Genomic DNA, 20,163 nt, shown 5'->3' on the forward strand with positions numbered 1-20,163 from the left:
AGATTTTATCCAGATACTCGTTCACAGTCTACTATTAGATATTTTTAGTTTCTGCCAAACAATTGTCAGAAAAAGGGTCAAATCCAATGGTAAAAAATCAAAGGATCACCGGTCGAAATACCGATAACTACCCTAACCGCGATACTGTCAGTACTTCGGTATTTAAAAAATTATTTTTTTAAAAGACTGAACGCTCAGCGCTGGACGCCGTCCAGCGCCGCTCATTCTTCTGCAAAGCAGACCCCCGCGCAGCAGTTAGACTCACCCCGCTGTCTAGCTAAGCTACACTACGCGCTCACGCCTCTCCCAGCTCCCGCCTAGCTCTATCGTAGTACCCCGACCATACACATGGCTTCCAGCTGCCATGCCGTCCTCGTCTTTGCCTGTCCCGCCCCAAACGACCGACAACGCAGTTTCTGGGGCTAGAACGTCGCTCGAGATTGCATTATCTACCTTCGATGGTGAGTTTCCATCGTGGGAAGAGTTTGGAGAGGCGTTTGACCGGTAAGAGATTAGCTTCTAGTATTTTTTTACCATACTTTTCAACCAAATGCGCTCTGTAGCTACTAATAAGAGATCTCTCAGATGTATAGGTTGAGGACGAGTAATTCTGTGCGTGACCGAAATCGCGAAACTTAAAAGCGTGCTGCTCGAATTCGAAAAGAACCGGATTTGTACGACGACACCCTCGAGTATTACGCAAGAATGTTTATCTGTCACCACATGGGTGGGACTTCAAGCCGCGGGGCAGAGGTGACTGCACAAACTACACTCTCCGTGGAATTGGTTGCAAGGCGCGATTGAATGCTGTGCTGAACCGTGACAAAGGCGTCTACACTGTTCGAATCTCGAAGCACCAGTCGACTCCTAATCACAGCGTGGACCCTGAAGAGTACACATGCTATGCGGAGACACGCAAAATCAAATCACCAGAGATCAAGTGTGCTGCCAAGACGATGTGGCAAGGTAAAATGTATTTTACAGATATTTAGTTTACTGAGGTATGTTCTGACTCTTAAAGCTTTTGTAGGTGGTTCGAAACGCAAAAAAATTACGATACTTGAAAGAAGTGTCTGACAAGCCGCTTCAACCGAAGGATGTCGAGAACATGATTGCCAAGGTGCGTCGCGAGACGTACACTTCATCGGATGACAACGTTTGAGTAAACGAGTTGTTGCAGGACTTTGGGGGGGACCGGGGAACGCTGTAATTGTTTTTCGTAATTCTGCAGCAAGTCTCACAAGTTGTATCACCTTCCAGACCGCGCACATGAGGAGGATGGTCAGGAAGTTTCCAGAGGCTCTATGCATTGATGCCACCCATGGAACTAATCCCAACAGGAGTCGTAGGGCCCAGACTCTGCGGTTGTGGCCATCAGCGTATCCATTGTGCAGTAGCAGCAACTGCAAGTATGGAGCGTCTGAAGGCGATACGTGTGGTACCCGTTAATATTATTATTCATACTCTTCGCTTGGCGCTCCTGCTTTACGAAAGTTTGAGCGAAGGTTTGAACGCAGCTCGAAATGATACTGACATCGACTGAGACCCTCCCTTTTTCAGTTGGTGCAGTTTTGGGACCCCATGCATCGCTGCTTCACAGACTTTAAGTCCTGCGCCCGTCGTTTCTGCAACATTTCCTTCCACGTGTGTGTTTTGGATCGGTGCTCTGTGTCACTCATTGGTGAAATCCCTTCTCTAGCGTTGATTCAATTCTCAAACCTCAAACACCTTTTCAGAAGCCTTTCCTGCCCGCAAGCACAAAACTCGGTCATTTCGTGCCCAGTTTGAACTTTGCCTTTGATATGATCTAGCCTGTGCAGCCCCATACCACGCACGGCAAAGAAGTTTTTCAGCACTGACTCGCCCCCTCCAAGTGACACGTCCTTGGTCTGCACTCCCAAAGCGCGATCCTATACTTAAATCGAAGATCTGCCATCGGAAATCCTGCCTGTGCGAGGATATGAAACGGAGTCGAAAATCTATCAGCAAAGCTGGCTTCAGTATAGCCGTATTTTATCAGCTCGAGTCCACGGAGGTCTTTCGGTTTTACTAGAGTCCCAATCCAGCGACCAATCGACGTTAAAACGACTCGGTTACCTTCCATTTCGTGAGAGGGCCCAGCGAGACAATGTAAACTCCAAACCCAAAGAATCAAAAATTCAGTCGAGGCCACGAAATACGCTCTCCATCGATCTTAAAGACTATAGACAACGCGGCCATAATTGCTATCCTCCCGGTGTCGAAAAAATCGCTCTCTACTAGCTCCATATCGGTGCTAGACACCTTGCGGGCTTCTAATCGTTCCCACTTAGATAAGCTGTAGCGACCATCCTTCACCAGCCGCAGCTTTAGCAAAGAAGCACTCTCCATTATGGCTCGACTCGTAGAGGGGAAGTCAAGCTCACCCACCGAGTTCCCCGTCCGTAGACGAGCGCTCCCCAGTATGGCTCGGCCCGTAGCGACGAAGTCAAGTAGAGGAGCTCCTCGGTACGGCTCGGTCCATAGCGACTCGCCAGCGTCAGGTTGGGGTGGCTCGCGGTTCATGTTCATGTTGGATCCAAAGTCTGAGATTATTTTATATACCAAATTCTCGAATGAAAATAATTTAAAACTAAATTGTTTTGAATAGGATTTGATGCCGCTGTGATTCACAGTCTGAATGGTCCCGATACGGCATCCAGCTGTTCGGAATAATATTTAAAATAATAATGTTTAACAAGATGGGTTTATTCTTTCGAAGCACTTCAAGTGAAAGGAAACGAAGTAAGTGGTATGGATACAAACTGCTCTAAGGTTGCAATGCCGGGGATTCTCAACAAGCCGCCCGTCGAGAAAGCGAAACTGGAGAGGAAGATAGACAAGATACTCACCGCCAAGGTGAAGGCGTCAAGTCTCCGCTTCTGCAGTTTCGTCATAGAGAAACCGGTTAAAGGACTCAGGAAACTTGCAGCAGAACTAGGCTACGAGAGAGGCAAGGGGTGGGCTACGGTCTTTCGCTGCACCCGTGGGTTGCGCGTCATTGACCACTCGGGGAAGAATACCGTGAAGGACGAAGAGGACTCGGACAGGGACGCGAATATAGAGTCTGAATCCTCTTCCGGAAATGGTGTGGACACGGAGGCTGATGCCGACGAGGAGCAGCGCAACGGTGCAGTCTCGGAGATCTCCGATTCCAGCTCAAACCGTAGACTGAAGCACCGACGCGTCAGCAGGGAGGACGACGATCAGACTGAAGCACATGTTGCCGAAAGTCTTAAGCATTGTTCGCTACGGAGTGAGTTTAAAGAGCTCAAGAGCAAGTTGATGGCGAAATTTGTGAGCTTGGAGGAGAAAATCGAAGTGAAAATTGTGGGCTTGGAGGAAGAGCTCACAAGCCGGAAGACACGTGTACGAAAGTACGAATGCGAAGAAGACGCACGGCTCAAGAAATCATCCAAAGACGCCACGGCTCAAATTGCGAAGCTGATGCACGTCAAGGCCAGGATCGAAAGGGACCGATTGTTCGATAAGTTTAACACTTTGCTCGTTAGCTTGGAAGCCTGAACAGAAAACTACGTGCAGTCTTACGTCGATGCAAATTTGAGGGGGGGGGGGTATTGGTCCTCGACAACTCGGACGATTACATGGCGGAGAGTGTCAAAACCGAGCTCAGCACATCTCCTGATTCGACAGTGGACGACTTGGAGGGCTTGAGCGACCCGAAGAACCTCTTCACGGTGGGTCCCAAAGCCAAACTCAGTTCGAAACTCAGCTCGAAGTCCAAGCCGGATTTGACAATGGACGACTCGGATAACTCGACGAACGCGTTCGATACATTGCAATAGCTCCCAATTGCACACAAGACGAGACGCAGATCATACGGGAGTTAAAAGACAAGAGCACACCGAAGAGGTGCAAGTCGCGTACCTAGAGCCAACACGCTACAATTGCATCTCAAGGGATGCCATTTTTAATTTTATTATATTTTTTGCGGGAGGAGTAGTCTTATTAATTACTGATTTTGCATGACACGACGGCATGGCATGGTACGACTATAGTTCTGCTTCAGCAGAGACCAGGCCAGAATAGATATGCGAGCTTCAAGAAGGCTTTCCGCAGTCGAGGGATTCCAATCTAACGTTAGTTCATCGCGCGCCATAGTGATCTGTCCGACTCTTGGGTCGCTCCATTTGGTCCAAGGGACTAACGTGTCCGCGCGTTTTGGTTCGCGCTACGTGTATTTTGCATGCGCTCCACAACCGCACGGACCAAAAACGAAAACCAGTCAGAAATAGGGTTCAATGTTTGCTGCCGGGCGGCAACATGATTCACAACCTCCTGCCATGTCGCGACAATAAGGTATACGATGTAGATAGGAGCCAGCGTAATTGCGTGCCGGTGACGCCACGTGATACATTCGCACTCGGTTTAGGGCGGTCGTACATGTACTGGCGCCACCCAAAAATACATTTTTTGCGAATGCTTATTCTGCCTACTGATGGAGCCCGCTATCGGCGCAAACCCGCGACTATCCGACAAGAAGCGGCCGCGCAGAATCAAGCTGTGATGCTGTCTGTTTAGTCGTAGCATTCAGCGGGATCGTCACAAGTCACAGACATAATGTTTCGGAGGCTGACGTGCGGCAAAATTGCCTGAGGGTGCGATCCCTGCAAAACGGATGCACCGGAAATAGCGGGTGAATGCTGTCTGAGTCAAAGTGCAGGATAGCTGCGGCATGTGGGACCTTTTCGGATGGGACCCTCGTGATTGACGTAGGCAACACTGACATTTCCATAGACTCACGCGACGCCAGAAACATGGCACACGCCTTCAAGGCGGCCTTGTGCTCTTCGCCTTTTCTCAAGGGTTGATAAAAATAACCTACTGAAGTGGATGCCTTTACGCTCAAGTATGAATCTACCACTCTCGGGCAAAGTATTACTTAAGAATATTTTTAGGTTAGCGATGGTGTTTTGAAGGCAAGTCCTCATTTCTTTTATAAAGGAGCCCATACTGTACACAGTAAACATGAAGCCGCTCTGTACTGTGTATCGTAACGTGTTGCCAGTACGTACGATGACGTTCTTGTTGTGAAATACCGGGAAAAAACTTTTAAAGACACACGATGCAAGCTACTCAGCAAAGCCTCACAAAATATTATTAATAATAGGAATGAGTACAAGTACTCAGGTATGTGCTAAAATATTTTTTTTAAATGACTTCTGTGTTTCGCCAACTCTCAATAATATGGACGAGTTATTGGTGCCGCACAAAGAAGCATTGTGGCGCAGTAAGCATTTCTACCGCGCTTTTAGCCAATCAGAACTATAAAATGGCTGTAACCGATTTGTGTTTCGTTTTCTTGCCACATCGCATTAGCTATTTGATTGGCTTGTTGTAAAAAAATGGACGGCGTTACTGCAGCTTGGCAACGACAAGACAGCAGCTCTTATAGCAAGGCAACAGACCACATCGACACAAGGAGAGCCACAGAGAGCAATATTTGCTAAATAAAATACGTTCATGGCGTAATTTAAAAGAGATAAATGACGGGAACCGTAAAGTTTCTGGTCCCCTATTGTGAATCGCTTAGTAGATCGCAGTCGGCAGTTTTAAAAGGAGACAAGAATGAGCGAGGACGACATCAGCCACGCCAACCTTCTTAAGAGCGCCATTGCTAGTCACCCAGCGCCTTCGGGGTATCTAGAGCTAACTGCAGCTAGACGTGGTGAAGCGGAGACTCTTCAAACTCACCAGGCCAAGCTTTGCCAAAAGCTGCTTCAGTCCCGGCTTCAGCAGATTAAACTATTGGAAGGGAAGCTTGAAAAATTGGCCAAGTACACGGCGAAGCTACTAAATGTGCACGATGAGCTGGCTACATTGATCTCACTCGAAAAGGAGGAAACCACCCGCATTGCAGCCGTGGCAGGGGTCCTATTCGCAGCTCAAAGTACGTCATGTCTTACTCAGTTGTGCTGGAGGAGTGTTGCAGTTCAATGTTTGGCCACACGCAGCATTGAGAATATGAGGACCAGAGCGGGGTTATTGAGCAAGAAGCTTACAATTAATTGGCTTCTGAAACACAACATGTTACGTCTTAGTTGTCGCCAGATATTCCAGATCTGTCTCTTGGACCGCCTTCGCTACCTTGTTTTTTCGCGTGGTTACCTCGGTAGCCTTAAGATCATCCACATAATGCGAAGACGCATAATAGTGACGTCGTCATGGCTTACAGCACATCGGGTAAATTGCAAGCTATTTTTAAGCATCGTATACACTTGGGCGAGAACTAGCACACCGCAAGAAGTTCTGTCGGGCTGCTTCGGTCCGGAAAGCCACACAATCTTCTCTACGATTGAATATGGGTTTCCCAGTATTTTAAAACGTGCCAAACTCTTAGAAACTCGGCCACAACTGCCTCGTAGATGTGCTCAAGAGTGTCGTTGTATGACGTAGAGGTCAATAATTCGTAGAAATACGGTGTGACTGTCGCCATTTTCGTCCGGTATGAAATATTGACAATAATCACACCCCAGTGTATGTCGTTTAAAAAGGACAGGCAACACAACGTACTTGCAGCTCTCAATAGGGATTTTTGGTGGCCCCGGACAGCCCAATGACGGTGCGAATGAGTCCAAAGCATAGCAGTTACCAATTGATTCGCAAATGCATCGAATTTTAAAGTCGATAATCGTATCACTCAGCATACGATCTCGGGCAATCATGCCAACCACTTTCTCCACCATGACCGTTCCCTCTCCACAATCAAGCCGAAAGATTGAGCTTAGACAAGCGCTTTCCAGTACACGCACGATGTCGTCCGCCATTTGTTGATGTCTCACGGGAACAACGTCAGGCATTAGAGCAGCAGTTCCGGTCTCCTCGTCGAATATCTCCGGGTGTGCGGGGACCTTTTTCCTCTTTCTCAATAACAACCAGCTCACATCTGCCATCCATGAATTGTACTTCTTGACAATACTGAAGTACTCAACCATTCTGTAGACCCCACCACTAGTAACAACACAGAAAGCAACATACCCCGTGAGCGACACATGAAGCAACACATAGCTCCAGCAACACATGAAACAACACATGAAAAGCACAAACCTAGTGAAGCGCGGGGTACCACCAGGAAAGAATGCTAAGACTTCGCTCGTGGACCCCTCCGGATGTTCGACATCTTAATGTACATTGAAGTATTTTGATCCTTGACGTTTCTTCTTTTCGACCGCAACCACAGCGCTCAATTTGATGACAAGGTTCTGAGGAATCACGAAATTGTAGTCATAGTCAGCCGTACAAACTAATTCACGACAGCTGCGAGGAGTTCGGGCGCTCATGAAATCGTCATCCATCATCACAGGGTAGTTTCCGAGTATCTCGCTCACGTGATACGGGTCAGTCGTGTGGTTCGCCCATTCCAATAGTCGCGAAAGTGACGGTACGTTTTTGTCCGGAAGCGCAATAGCAGCCAGTTTCTGGGGCCTTTCGTGCTTTACTAATTTGCGCTGTGTCAGCTTCTTCCTCTTATTGTGTCGAGGCTTGGGATGAGGGATACGAAGAACTTCGAGTCTGCAGTTAGTGGTGGCTTTCGCTTCATTGCACTTCCTGGGTGCATGTGCAGCCGCTGTAGTTGGCTCGTTGCGAGCTTCGAGACGCGTATCATTTTGGTGGTCGGCCGACAGTAACGCTACTTGGCCCTTATGCTTTCCCGTGCTGATATTGACACGACAACCGACATGTGAAGCAGACACGTTTAATGTTTTTGTTGCACTCGGTGCTGGTCCTTTTGTCATCGTAAATTTGTGTATGGTTCCATCACCCGTCTGAGGTGCATTTGGCGATTTCATCTGCCGGATAATATCCATCGTATCAATAAGTTCTGTGGGCTCAATTTCCGATGCGGCATCAGATAAATAGGAATTGTCAATTTCGTCGACCTCTTCTGGCAAAGTCGTTGTATCTGATACCGATCCAGCTCCAACACCTTCATGTAGTTCACGTTGAACCATTTCCTTCCAAGAATGCAATGTTGTGCAGAAATCAGGACTCGATAGACCTCAGAGACGCTCCATCACGGTCTCGAATACTGCTTTTGCATAGCAGTACTTCTCCTCGGTTGACATAACAACAACATTTGCTCGCTCGCAGCGACGCAACTTCACGTAGATGATTCGGCGTTTCGATTTAGCGCGCAGTCTTGTCGTTTTGATATCTCCTAGCTAGCTCTCCTTTCACTTGTGTTGCTTCGTGTGTTGCCTCGTGTGTTGCTTCGTGCGTTGCACCACTCGATTGAGTAGCGTCCTATGTTGCACTAATCGGTTGAGTTGCTGATAATGTTGATGCAGAACCCTGCGGCTAGACCGCGTCGAAGGCATCGCTGGCTACTTTCATCGAAGTTTGAGCGACCTGGAGGGAATAGATACCAGCTTGAAACGCCTTTTCTATTGCCGCCATTTCCAGCATGGCCCAGCGTGGAGCAATCGTCAATGCCGGGAGATACTCGAACCGGTGAACGCGGTCAGTAATGTACATCAAGTGCTGACATGGGAGGTGATTACTTCGATAGAATAGGCATGTGCACGTCCTCTGATAGTCATTGCAGAGATATGCGCGCCCCTGCGTAGACAACACCCACTCTCCCACTTTCACATTTTCTTTCTTGCACGTAGCTTCCTCCAGATATACCATAAAGTGCTCCCACTGAGTGCGCACTTGCGTAAACGAAGCATCGCTTAGGTGCTTTGCCACAACTACCAGGAAGTCTGGGACAGAGTCAGGCTGCCGCGAAGTCACCGAGTGCTTGCGAATTGAAGCAAGTAGCTGTCGAATAACTGTCGTTTGGCGAACTAGAAGCCCTCCAATCTTCGCATCAATCCGGGGTCTCTTACCGAGGAGCAGCTTCACCTGAATTCAGTTGGACTTAATTCGATTGGTGGTGGTATTGTCTGCAGAGAAGTACGCCCCACGGAGATAATTTGCCCACATCGAATCGCACGTTTTCCAATTCCGCAAAAAGTAAGCAAGTAGCTTAGGGAACTTCTCCTCGCTTGTTCTTGTGAATGCTGCCAGCTCAGAATCGAACGCTATCTGCGTGTTGCTACATTTCGCACAACACATTTAGCAACACAGCAAAGCAACATATTAAGCAACATTTCATAATCAACACATGAAGCAACACACAGAATCGTACCAGTAGATTAGCTTTGCAAACGCGTCCTCCATCCTGTCGCTCGGTGATATGGTCAGGTCAAACTTGGGACGACGAAACACTTTTCTCCAGTACGTGAGCGCGTGAAATTGGCACAGAATAGCCTTGGTGCCGGGGAATACTTTTTCCAGGACCCGCCACTCCACGAAATCTTTGCCGATAACGACAGTCTGGATTAAATTCCAGGACGGGTTGTTCATTTTGAAGAATTCAACGATACGGTCCATTGTTTGTGCTTTCTGGTCTAGCGCAAAAAAGTCAATTTCAGGTATGCCCCGTCCTGTTGCCGACGTGACCACAAGACTTCCTAAAAAAGCATAGAAGTTAGTATGTGCATGATCTGACAATTAAATACGATGCAACGTACCCAAATGATATCTGAGGTTATTAGTCCCGTGTGTCCAGTCCATGACCAGTGTTTCACCCCACTGACGAAAACACTTTTTTCTGAATGGAGGTTTGCAATGCAACGATACAGGTTTTATCCATTTGGCTTGCACCAGGAGAACATCATTGCCTTCTTCCGTGACAAAGGTACCCAAAAGAGAACTTGGTTCGTTCCAACGCTAATGATTCCAATAACGCCCGTAGCATATTACGTGTTTGCTGAGGTGTAATAGTAATATCTGCACGTAAACGAAATGTTGTTAAGCTCGATTAAAACTTTGATTGTACAGCAATTCTTAAGGTTTACTGCGGTAACCCTCGATTACGAAAAGCACCCACCCAGCTTGTCCGCCAGATAGCGGTTCACAGCAGCAGTACTGGGCTTCACCTCGCTAAGTAGACTGAGTTCTTGGCGAACTTTGCGCGACAAAAGTGACTTCGCACTACGATACGAATCGTATATCACCTTCGTTGTGGGGTGGTTGTGCATCGATATCTAGAGCAGTAAACAGTTAGAACTGCAAATATGCGTAAGAACAGCATCTTACGCATCTCTGTTTCTTCATCAATACACACTTTCCATGAGGGTTTACCGGTCTCAACTGAGTAGACAGAAAGCACAACAAAGCTCGCTTCACATTCCGTAAATCGGCAGTCGTGTTCACGGCGCCCACGCCCTCGGGGGGCCTGAGCTGCAGCATGCGTACACCAAACTCGCTTGAAGCTGTGGGTCAAAAATCAGGTATCTTCCTAGCACCAGGAAGCCTAAGCAACACACAAAGCAACATAGCAGCAAACAACACGCAAACGACATAGTGAGACAGCAACATAAACGTCAATATCGGTATCGTGCACTTCACCTGTTGTGCTTCTCTCTTGTCTCAGAGCTCCGAGCTCGATAGCAAAGGAAGTGCTCGGCTTCGAAATTTTTGAGCACTTTCTGATACTCCTCCCACGTGTTGAGGACCTTTTGCGGTAGCCCTGGCTTGTCGTTGATGATTGGGTTTAGCGTTTTCACAATCTTCTTGCGGTTATCCGCGTTTTTGGTTTGGCGACGCCAGAGATGATGTGGTCGACTAGCCGACCCTTCAGTGGATACTTGTTGTATGCTCAGGATCTGGGTCATCTGTAGTCGATAATTCTAATTAGAAAATGTTAATAACATTGTAGACGACTCGTACCTGATTCTGATACTTTGTTTTCCGTATCGTTGGAGTCCGCTAGGGTGGCTGCGGCGGCGTTATCCTCAATGTTGCCCTCAGTGTTGCCCTCCGTGTTGCCCTCAATGTTGCCCTCCATGTTGCCCTCCATGTTGCTCTCAGCGATAGCGGCCGACGAGTCAGCTACCACCTTAACAGTAGCATTCTGGGTATTTACCACCTCTTTGTCATGCGTGGTAGCTTTAGCCGTGGTATCTGGTGTGGCAGGGACATCCTCGTCCTGCGTGGCGTTCTTCGTAGCGTTCCTCGGAGCGGGGACATTCTCGTCCTGCGTGGCGTTCTTCTAGGCGTCCTGCGTGGCGGGGACATCCTCGTCTTGTGTGAAGGCGTTCTCCGTGGCGTCCTGCGTGACGGGGACACCCTTCGTGTAGCCGCGTGTCAGACTAACGTAATCACGCGGGCGCAAGGTGGAGCGACGTCCTACACACACCAAATCAGTTTATATCTGTGACGGGGTCACACAGCACCTTGTGCAAGAGGAAGTTAGCTTCCGAGAGTATACAAACGCTCAGTGAACGGCAGTTCACAGGTCCCCTTTTTATCAAAAGGGAGCGAAGTGACCTATTTAAGGTAGAAAGTAAACTGAGTATATTTATAGGTAGATAAAGCTTGGGTTTAATACAAACTATAAGTCACCTTTAGAAAAGCAATGTCATCAGACCTTGGTACCTTGTACCAAATATTCCGAAGTATGACGTGTCACACTTCATGTAACCAGGGGTACACTTAGGGCTACGTACCCGTTACAATATCCATCACGGCGTAATTTAAAAGTGTCATACCTGTGTTAGCGACCGACTGGACGAGCGCCAAACCCACTTGTTTCGACTTCCCCGCTCGCTTCTTTTCGCCATATCACCGTTGTAGGTTTCTCCCGTTCCTGGAAATCTCGTACTTTGTCGACCACAAGATTTTGCAAATTTTTAGTCTAATTGTTTGGTTTCAAATTCGCGGGAAGATAAACTCGATAAATTACCAACAACACTGCGTTGCTCTAAACCATCTATCGTGTAATTGTGGTAAAGTTGTACAGTAGTAACAGCTCCGTCAAAAAATATAATGAGAAATCATAGCTACGCTGGTATATATTTTCCATGTCAGTAGGAGAATGATTTTTGTCCAACTGTACTGTACCTCCTTAGGTTAACTTTTAACTCTTTGGTTGTTTCTGCACTGGGGTGAACGAAAGCGCGAATACATACTATGCATTCGCGCGATAAATGCATAGTATGTATTCGTGCGATATATGTTTTCTCGCGCTTCAACGTACAGTGCGTTCGCCCGAACGTATTGATACGGTTATAATCACTTACGCAAGTCATTCACTTGCGTAGCCACTTTAGGAAAATGAGACTCGATGGGCGACACTGAAAGCCGGACTACAGAGACAGCAAAGCTGCAGAGCACCATGAGCCATTTGCATTGCGCAAGTGCCGCGCTGCGGGCCACCGCCTGTGAGGCGATACTGGATAGCTCGCGGTGATTCAGAAGCGATGTGAACGAGTCAAGTTTGCGACCGAGATGACCGGGGTTCTCCTGACCTTTTGTCCGGTCTTCGGCCGTGCTTATTTGCGCCGACACCCGGTGTGCCGCACAGTGCGGTCTGCACTCAGCCTTGATCATCGAGTCAATGGTCGGTCGAGTGTCGCTCGTGAACACGCGCGTCATGGACGCCGATCCGTCCGCTCCCCACCGGGCTCTAGGTGTCCAGAGAAGCTCCTCTCTGGCTTCTGCTGCTGGATACAACCTGTCGCATGTGTAATAAATACATCCGCTGTACTTGATGCCGACACCGCTATACTCCATTCCCGACTTTCATGTACAAGTATTAGCTCAGCTCGCCGTAACCGTATCGATGTTGCGCTACGCAACTTGCGCAGTCCAACTTCTTGACGGAAAGACGAAAAGATCTGGTATCGCTTTGAAGATCATTTGAGTCTAATGTCGGTCACCTTCACATGTGCGTTGAAGTCCCAAAATGGCTACACCCTCATGCAGCAAAAATATCGCTCTTGCAGGTGCGTCCTGATCCATACGAAAAGATAAAGTGTAGCACGAAGTTGACCAGTGTGATCAGAAGGGTAAGGACGTCATGCTGGAGAAGAATGCGACTGCCGTGAATCCCGAGGATGCAGAATGCTCCGGTATCAAGAGTGACGCTAACCCCGAGACGCAGCCGCCACCTCGCCCAGATGAAGCGGGAACCAAAGTAGAAGAACTGAAGTCCAAGACTTCGGCGGTGGCATTTCTCTTGTCGCCCGTCGATCGCTATGGGTTCCTGGTCACTGATAAGTGAGTGCAAGTGCTGATGGAGGAGCACGCATAAATGTCTCTCATCATTCTTGTGTTGTTGCTGCAGGCGCTACAATGGTGGACATACAGCCGCTACGCACAAGCACGCAGTGTGGCTGGAGAACCGCCGCACCCAGAAGTGGGTCAAGATGATTGGCAAACAACTTGAGGACTGGGAGGTCTGTCAGCTACGGAATGCCGCTACACTTAAGAAGCGTATTCGTAAGGGCATTCCCGAGGCGCTACGTGGTCGCGTGTGGAGTCACCTTGCTGGGTCTTCACAAATGCTACTGAACAACCCAGGAGCGTACCACCAACTATTACAGACGACTCAGGTTCCTTGTGAAGAGACGATCGCGCGCGATATCGGTCGCACGTTCCCCAAACACTCACTATTTCGCGATCGCTCCTCGCTGGGGCAATGTGCTCTCATGAACGTGCTTAAAGCATACTCGCTGCATGATCCAGAGGTCGGCTACTGCCAAGGGATGGGCTTCCTCACGGCCATGTTTCTTTGTTACATGCCGGAGCAGCAGGCTTTCTGGCTGCTTGTGGCATGTCTGAATCACAAACGCTATGGGCTTGCAGACCTGTACCGCCCACGCATGCCGAAGGTGCCTGAGGTGACTTTCATCTTTGAGGGGCTCTTCAAGCAGCTCATGCCCCAGCTTTCAGCTCATCTCGAGAATGAAGGCTTGCACCCGACCATGTATCTCACCCAGTGGTTTCTCACTCTGTTCACGTACAATTTCCCTTTCGAGTTTGTCACTCGAGTCTGGGATGCCTTCCTACATGAGGGGTGGAAAGTTATCTATCGCGTTGCATTAGCTCTTATGAAGCTCTCACAGAGTACGCTTGCGTGTGTTGCGATGAGGCTCCACAACTATGATCACACTAACCCGATGTTCGATGTTGGTGTTGCGAGTAGAAACCCTTTTGAGCTCCAAGTTTGAGCTCATCATGGAATACTTTCGTGAACTACCCAACAAGGTGCGTGCACTTAAAGCTCCCGGAGGCTGTAACTGTGCTCATGATGCATTCATGCGCTTAGGTGGATACCGATGAAGTATTAGCGGCGGCATTTCGGATGCCCATAAAGCGAGCTCAGATCGCGCATCTGCTGGAGTTGTACAACAGCGCGTCCAGTGCCTCGTAAATCTCGGCTTGTGGATACTTGTACTATATTTTTCACGTAATAAATGAAGCGCGACACTGAATTGGACAGCTCAGATAGATTATCTATAATAACAGCGACGTTTCCGCGCACGGTAAGAGGAGATCCGACTCCCGAACAAAAACACTCGCTCGACTCGCTAGGTATATGAAAATGCACATATGTCACCACTTAGTCTTGCTTGATTGGAGCCGTAGTGGCTAAGGGGGCCGAGCTCGTAGCGAAGTGCTTCTTGAGTCTGGGCAGCACGACGCCACCCACTGCTGCCACCACAATTAGCTGCACCGTGGTGGCCGTGTCGATGATGTCGCCTCGTGATCGAAGCTCACGCAAGATGAGACCAGCCTTGCAGCTCAAGAAGTTGTACGGGATGAGACCGACGAGCGGGCCAAGTGTGAACTGGCCCAACGGGATGTCCAAGTGTGGCGACGCCATGTTGATAAACCAGTTGGGCGTGAATGGGAACACGCGCAGAAAGATCATATACAGCGCCATCTCGTCGCGATGCGCGTCCAGCATGCCGCGCAGAGTGTCGAGCTTCTGTGGAAAGAAGCACGTGACCACCCGACGGCCGAAGCGACGCGACAGCAGGAACATGAAGACGGAGCCCAGCGTGTTGTAGACCAAACACATAGGGAAGCCTAGCGTCACGCCGAATAGTGCACCGCCAAGAAGATTGAAGAACACCGTGCCCGGGATGGCAAAAGTCTGTAGATACAGGTAGCAGCCCATGTGCGCAAGTAGCAGCGAGCCGGACTGGCGCTCCGAGAAGCTCTGCAGCGTCTCACCTAGTTGTTGGGCAGCCTCCAGTGATGTTGGCAAACGCAGCGCCGCCCACTCCGCGTCTGTGAGCGCCGAGACAACCAGCATGTGCAGCGTCGCGCCCAGTAGGGCCGTACTGACGAGGAAGATGACGCCAACGAGTTGGACGTCGCGGCGCCAACCCTGAGGAGGATCCAATACGGACACCGAGAGCTTCTCAGCATCGCTGGCGATAGCCTTGGCGTCAGCGGCGGCGGCGAACGGGGACGAGGATTCCGGTACGTGAGGAGGCATGACTGCAACTGAGAGAAAAAGTCCACGGGCCAGTTTTTGAATGAGAATAGTTTTAGCAGAATGTTTTCTCATCTGTCACCATTTCTACTGGGCTAAACCCTTTCTTATCTGGTTTCTAAAATAGTAAACTTCGTAGTACCGGTATGGAAATAAAAGCGGCAAAACTGAAATAGTACTAATACTACCAGAACTGTAGCACATGTACAGTATATCTAGCTCTGACAACACGCGCCACTCAATCAAACGGTTGCGAATTTGTGATTGTGCTACAGGAGTTATGGTCCTAAGTCGACTTGTGGCAGGATACGGCCCCCGTTCATACCTATACAGTGCTCTGCGTGCCTCGCCATCGCTGACTAATGCGCTATCTTCGAAGCAGATGCAATGGCAGCGCTCGCCCTGTGCCGTAGTTCCTCCGTTCCTGTCTTCAAACGCCAACAGCGTCGGCTTCGTGCGAACAAAGGTGAGCGAGCGAGCGCTTCGTCGCAAGAACCTGCGCAAGATGAAGAGTCAGAAAGGAGGCAAGGTGCCGATGCTGAAGGACACACTGCGCAAGCTCTATCTACGCACGCACCCGGATCTGTTCGGACGGTATCCGGAACAGCAGCGCGCAAACGAGGAGTCGTACAAGGAGCTTCTTGGCATTTTGGACGCGATCGAGAAGCATAACGAGTTCCCTCCGGCCAAAACGCTGGTACTTCCATTCTTTTTGAAGACGCCGGTGGAGGGCGAGTTTAAGGAGGTGGATTTGCAGCTCCGCACGACGGGTGGCGCATGCAACACGCTTGTGGAGGAGGCGTTGGGTCGGTTCTTCGGCGAGTGTGGTCTTCCTGAGGTGTTCCAGTGGGGCGAGGGAAGCTGGGGTAAGGCTGTGGGCAAGGACGCTGTGGAGAATTCAAATTTGGGCTTCGACAAGGAGGAGGAAGCTCGCGAGAAGGCCCGCAAGGAGGCAGAGGCGGCGGCGATGCGTGAGGAACAGCTTCGCCGGTCGGCTCCTGCGTACAACCCTGTGGACCGCAGTGCACCGGACGACCATTCTATTGAGAAGGTTTTGAACGAGATGGACGACACGCTTCAGCTTATTGCTGCTATGCCGTACCTTGACGAGGAGGACGAGCAGCAGCGTGCCTTTAAGACCCACTTTGAGCAGGGATCAGGTCTGGATGATCTCGATGCCCAAGGCTACACTGTCAAAGCGGGTGTGATTAAGATGTGGCAGGGTGAACGTGATCTGAATGCGCTCATTAAGGGTGTGAATGCCGACTCTGCCATTATTCTACAGCGGATTCTATGCACGCACTTGACATCGAAAAACAGTTGGCCGACATCATCACCAAGGGAGGAGTTGATGATGACGACGAGGCAGAAGACGCCCAGAGCAAGTAGAGCCTATAGAGACCAGAGCAGCGTACATGATCAGCCCCAAATGCATGATGTGTATTCTTTTGCAGTATTAACCACTGACGTCTATTTTCGAAGTCCCGTAAGCTAATCAAAAGTTCATTGCTGTTGAGGAATGCCACCAGGAAGCGCATCCAACACAAAGAGACATACGTCGAGAAGTGCTCAGTCCAAGCATGCTTCGATCTGCGCTGTCGTCTCTGATACCAGGTGTGGCTCAGCCTTACTGCAGAAGGGAGGGAAATGTTTCAGTATCAAAGGCAACAACAGCGTTCATCCTGTTGTTCCAATCGCTCGCTCGCTGGTGCTGACGCCTTCAACGGAAAATACTGAAAACACCTCAACACCGTACATATCAACGAGTCAGAGTCCACAAAACTACCTTGTCAAGGTGCGGGTATTGCACGGAATCGACTTACATATTCCACGTACGAAAACGTGTCAGCATCCAGTGCGGCCTCAGGTAAATGTTACAGTCAATGGTAGTACAACGCAGTCCAGCACTGCGACTCAGCATGCTCGAAACCATTCCACGTGGAAGAAAGACGAGCTGAAGTTCCGTGTCAGCGGTAGATACCAAGAACCAGTGGAGTTCAAACCCGACAGTGGACCTTCCTCTTACATCTCGATGTACGTCGCACTCGCTTGCACCGCATGTCCATGCACGTCGAAGACTCGGGATAATGCCGTCAACCGCGTTGAAATTGGAGAAGTGGGGGAACTTCAGCTACCTACCAAACAAAATGGTGATTACGAGATCGCACAATTCTTTCCAGTCATCAGACGCCAGCAGCAACACTCGCACTCGTCGTACGCACTACTTCCTGCCGGTAAAATCAAGCTTTGCATTCGCGTGGAATTAGAAAAAAACATATTGGACCGTGTTGTAACGCAACCTGAAATCCCCAAGCGCCCTCCTTTCGCACTACCCACCAACTTCGGAGGTGTACTTCAGCTTAAACGGAAACAATTGAAAGCCACCGTAGCGCCAGACGACAACTCGCAAAAGTCAAATAACCAGCAGTTTGACTCGAGTGTCTCTGTCCAATTGTTAAAGGAGATCGCCAACGAGACAAAACATGATTTGATTAATGCAGAGAATTTGAAAGTTGAAGGACAACTTGGAGAAGGCATTCACTCTTGTGTTAGCCTCGGTATTTTACACCTAGAGAGCGATACTCGTGGCCGGCAGGTTGCAGTGAAAGAATTCCGACATCAACACGCAGTTCCACCCGTTAACGTCCTCCGTGCTTTTCAACAAGAGTATCGGATTCTGGAAAGGTGTCGAAACCAGAATGGCCAGGAGTACATAGTTGAACTTCTCGGCGTGATATTGGAACCTCGTCTGGTTATCCTCATGGAGTACTTCAGTCATAGCAGGTGAGCAATCTCTCGTCCTTCTCAGTGATTCCGATTATCTGACTCAATTACGTGCTTGCATCTCTCCTTCCTGAAGCTTGGCCCAGTGTCTGCAAGATGAAGTCTCGTGGGGTCAAATAACAATAAAACAGGCACGCTCATGTTGGTCCTGTTTGCATTTGTCTTCAGCTCATCCTCATTTTCGACTTGTGTGAGCAGAAAGTAACACTTGGATTGAAAATTGCGCGTGGAATCGCTTGGCTGCACAGGCACGACATGATTCATCGGGACATTAAAACGCACAATATCCTTATTGGCGCCGATCTGGCAACACCAAACGCAAGAGTGAAGGTAAAAATTGTGACTTCTCTTGTCGCTTAAGACATGCTAACCTTGCTGGACATAGGTCGGGGATTTAGGCAGTGCTGTAGTTTGGCAGCAGCACGAACCACTGCTTCTGGAGGAGGTAGGGTCGTCTGGATACACTGCTCCCGAGATATTTACACACCAGGGTTATGGCAGCAAAGTCGACGTTTGGAGTTTTGGAGTTGTGCTGTGGGAGGTAGCTTCAAGCTCGTTGCACAATCGGGTTAATCCATTCACGGGAATCACAGGAGAGGAATTTGTAAGCAAAGTCCAAAGCGGATGCCGACCCCATTTCGCTCACACCCATCAGCTCTGTGTCAAGCCTGTCGTCGAGAAATGCTGGACACTCAATCCGTCACTACGACCCACTATGGATGAAGTAGTCAACGAGCTAGAAAAACTATGCTCCCAGCTCTAGCTAGTATCACGAACTCTATAGATTGTAGAACGAAATTATGTACAATGTCTAATTGGCGATGTTGCTTTCTTTCGGCTCTTCGTCGTCACCGGGGTCAACACCGCCATTAGTGAGCATCTCACGCACTTTCCTTTCGATATTGAGCGTGTGGAGCAAGATACGCTGGAGGATGAGTGCTGAATCGGTGTCTGCACCACACGCCACCTTTTTGAGGTCTCGCTCACCCTTCCAGATCATGTGCGTACCAGCTTTGATCCTGTACCCACGCTCATCAATCTCGTCCAGTCCTCGACCCTTCTCAAAGTGTTCTCGCACCTCGCCATATTCCTCTTCATCCATTAGAGGCACAGCGGCAATGATTTCAAACACCTCGTTTAGTTCCTCCAGAACCTTTTCGATTGAAGCATCCTCCATTGTCGTCTTGCCGTCGTCAGGGTTGTAGGCTGGTGCAGCCTGTTCCGCTTGCTCTTGACACGTCACCGCAGCCTCCGCCTCCTCGCGAGCTTCTTCCTCCTTGTCGAAGCCCAAGTTCGAGTTCTCCACAGCGTCCTTGCCCACAGCCTTACCCCAGCTTCCCTCACCCCACTGGAACACCTCAGGAAGACCACACTCGCCGAAGAAACGACCCAACGCCTCCTCCACAAGCGTGTTGCATGCACCACCCGTCGTGCGGAGCTGCAAATCCACCTCCTTAAATTCGCCCTCCACCGGCGTCTTCAAAAAGAATGGAAGCACCAGCGTTTTGGCCGGAGGGAACTCGTTATACTTCTCGATCGCGTCCAAAATGCCAAGAAGCTCCTTGTACGACTCCTCGTTTGCGCGCTGCTGTTCCGGATACCGTCCGAACAGATCCGGGTGCGTGCGTAGATAGAGCTTGCGCAGTGTGTCCTTCAGCATCGGCACCTTGCCTCCTTTCTGACTCTTCATCTTGCGCAGGTTCTTGCGGCGAAGCGCTCGCTCGCTCACCTTTGTTCGAACGAAGCCGACGCTGTTGGCGTTTGAAGACAGGAGCGGAGGAGCTACGGCACAGGGCGAGCGCTGCCACTGCATCTGCTTCGAAGATAGTGCATTGGTTAGCAATGGCGAGGCGCGCAGAGTACTGAATAGGTATGAACGGGAGGCGGCGCGGGTCGCGAGCCGAGACATCGTAGCGAAGGTCATGAAGGTGCTGGGTTCACGAGTCAAACCAACGGTTGCCAAAAAGTTCATTTAAGTTAAATATCTAAAAAATATTTTTTTAATTTAATAGAATAAGTATTTTTTAGTATTGGTATACCTAATAATAAGCTTAGAAAGATTT

At 49.4% G+C, this 20,163-nt stretch overlaps 5 protein-coding genes across 5 annotated transcripts; 3 read left to right on the forward strand and 2 right to left on the reverse strand.

The window, feature by feature from the left end:
• Positions 1 to 12,889: 12,889 nt before the first annotated feature.
• On the forward strand, positions 12,890 to 14,154 carry PITG_01821 (uncharacterized protein; the record flags this gene model as incomplete). The annotated part of the gene is made up of 3 exons (XM_002908380.1): positions 12,890 to 13,089; positions 13,157 to 13,938; positions 14,018 to 14,154. The coding sequence occupies 3 exons, from the start codon at positions 12,890 to 12,892 to the stop codon at positions 14,152 to 14,154; spliced, it is 1,119 nt and encodes a 372-aa protein (XP_002908426.1).
• A 280-nt stretch (positions 14,155 to 14,434) lies between these two features.
• Positions 14,435 to 15,343, reverse strand: PITG_01822 (SNARE associated Golgi protein, putative; the record flags this gene model as incomplete). Its single annotated transcript, XM_002908381.1, has 1 exon — positions 14,435 to 15,343. One exon carries the CDS (start codon positions 15,317 to 15,319, stop codon positions 14,435 to 14,437), a length of 885 nt encoding a protein of 294 aa, XP_002908427.1.
• A 478-nt stretch (positions 15,344 to 15,821) lies between these two features.
• Positions 15,822 to 16,668, forward strand: PITG_01823 (uncharacterized protein; the record flags this gene model as incomplete). The annotated part of the gene is made up of 2 exons (XM_002908382.1): positions 15,822 to 16,569; positions 16,637 to 16,668. 2 exons carry the CDS (start codon positions 15,822 to 15,824, stop codon positions 16,666 to 16,668), a joined length of 780 nt encoding a protein of 259 aa, XP_002908428.1.
• A 680-nt stretch (positions 16,669 to 17,348) lies between these two features.
• On the forward strand, positions 17,349 to 18,863 carry PITG_01824 (protein kinase; the record flags this gene model as incomplete). The annotated part of the gene is made up of 4 exons (XM_002908383.1): positions 17,349 to 18,100; positions 18,177 to 18,241; positions 18,303 to 18,430; positions 18,486 to 18,863. 4 exons carry the CDS (start codon positions 17,349 to 17,351, stop codon positions 18,861 to 18,863), a joined length of 1,323 nt encoding a protein of 440 aa, XP_002908429.1.
• Positions 18,864 to 18,911: 48 nt separating this feature from the next.
• Positions 18,912 to 20,034, reverse strand: PITG_01825 (uncharacterized protein; the record flags this gene model as incomplete). The annotated part of the gene is made up of 1 exon (XM_002908384.1): positions 18,912 to 20,034. One exon carries the CDS (start codon positions 19,911 to 19,913, stop codon positions 18,912 to 18,914), a length of 1,002 nt encoding a protein of 333 aa, XP_002908430.1.
• Between the last annotated feature and the right edge of the window lie 129 nt (positions 20,035 to 20,163).

This window comes from Phytophthora infestans, genomic scaffold (genome assembly GCF_000142945.1).
Source record: "Phytophthora infestans T30-4 supercont1.2 genomic scaffold, whole genome shotgun sequence".
Taxonomy (NCBI): Eukaryota; Oomycota; class Peronosporomycetes; order Peronosporales; family Peronosporaceae; genus Phytophthora; species Phytophthora infestans.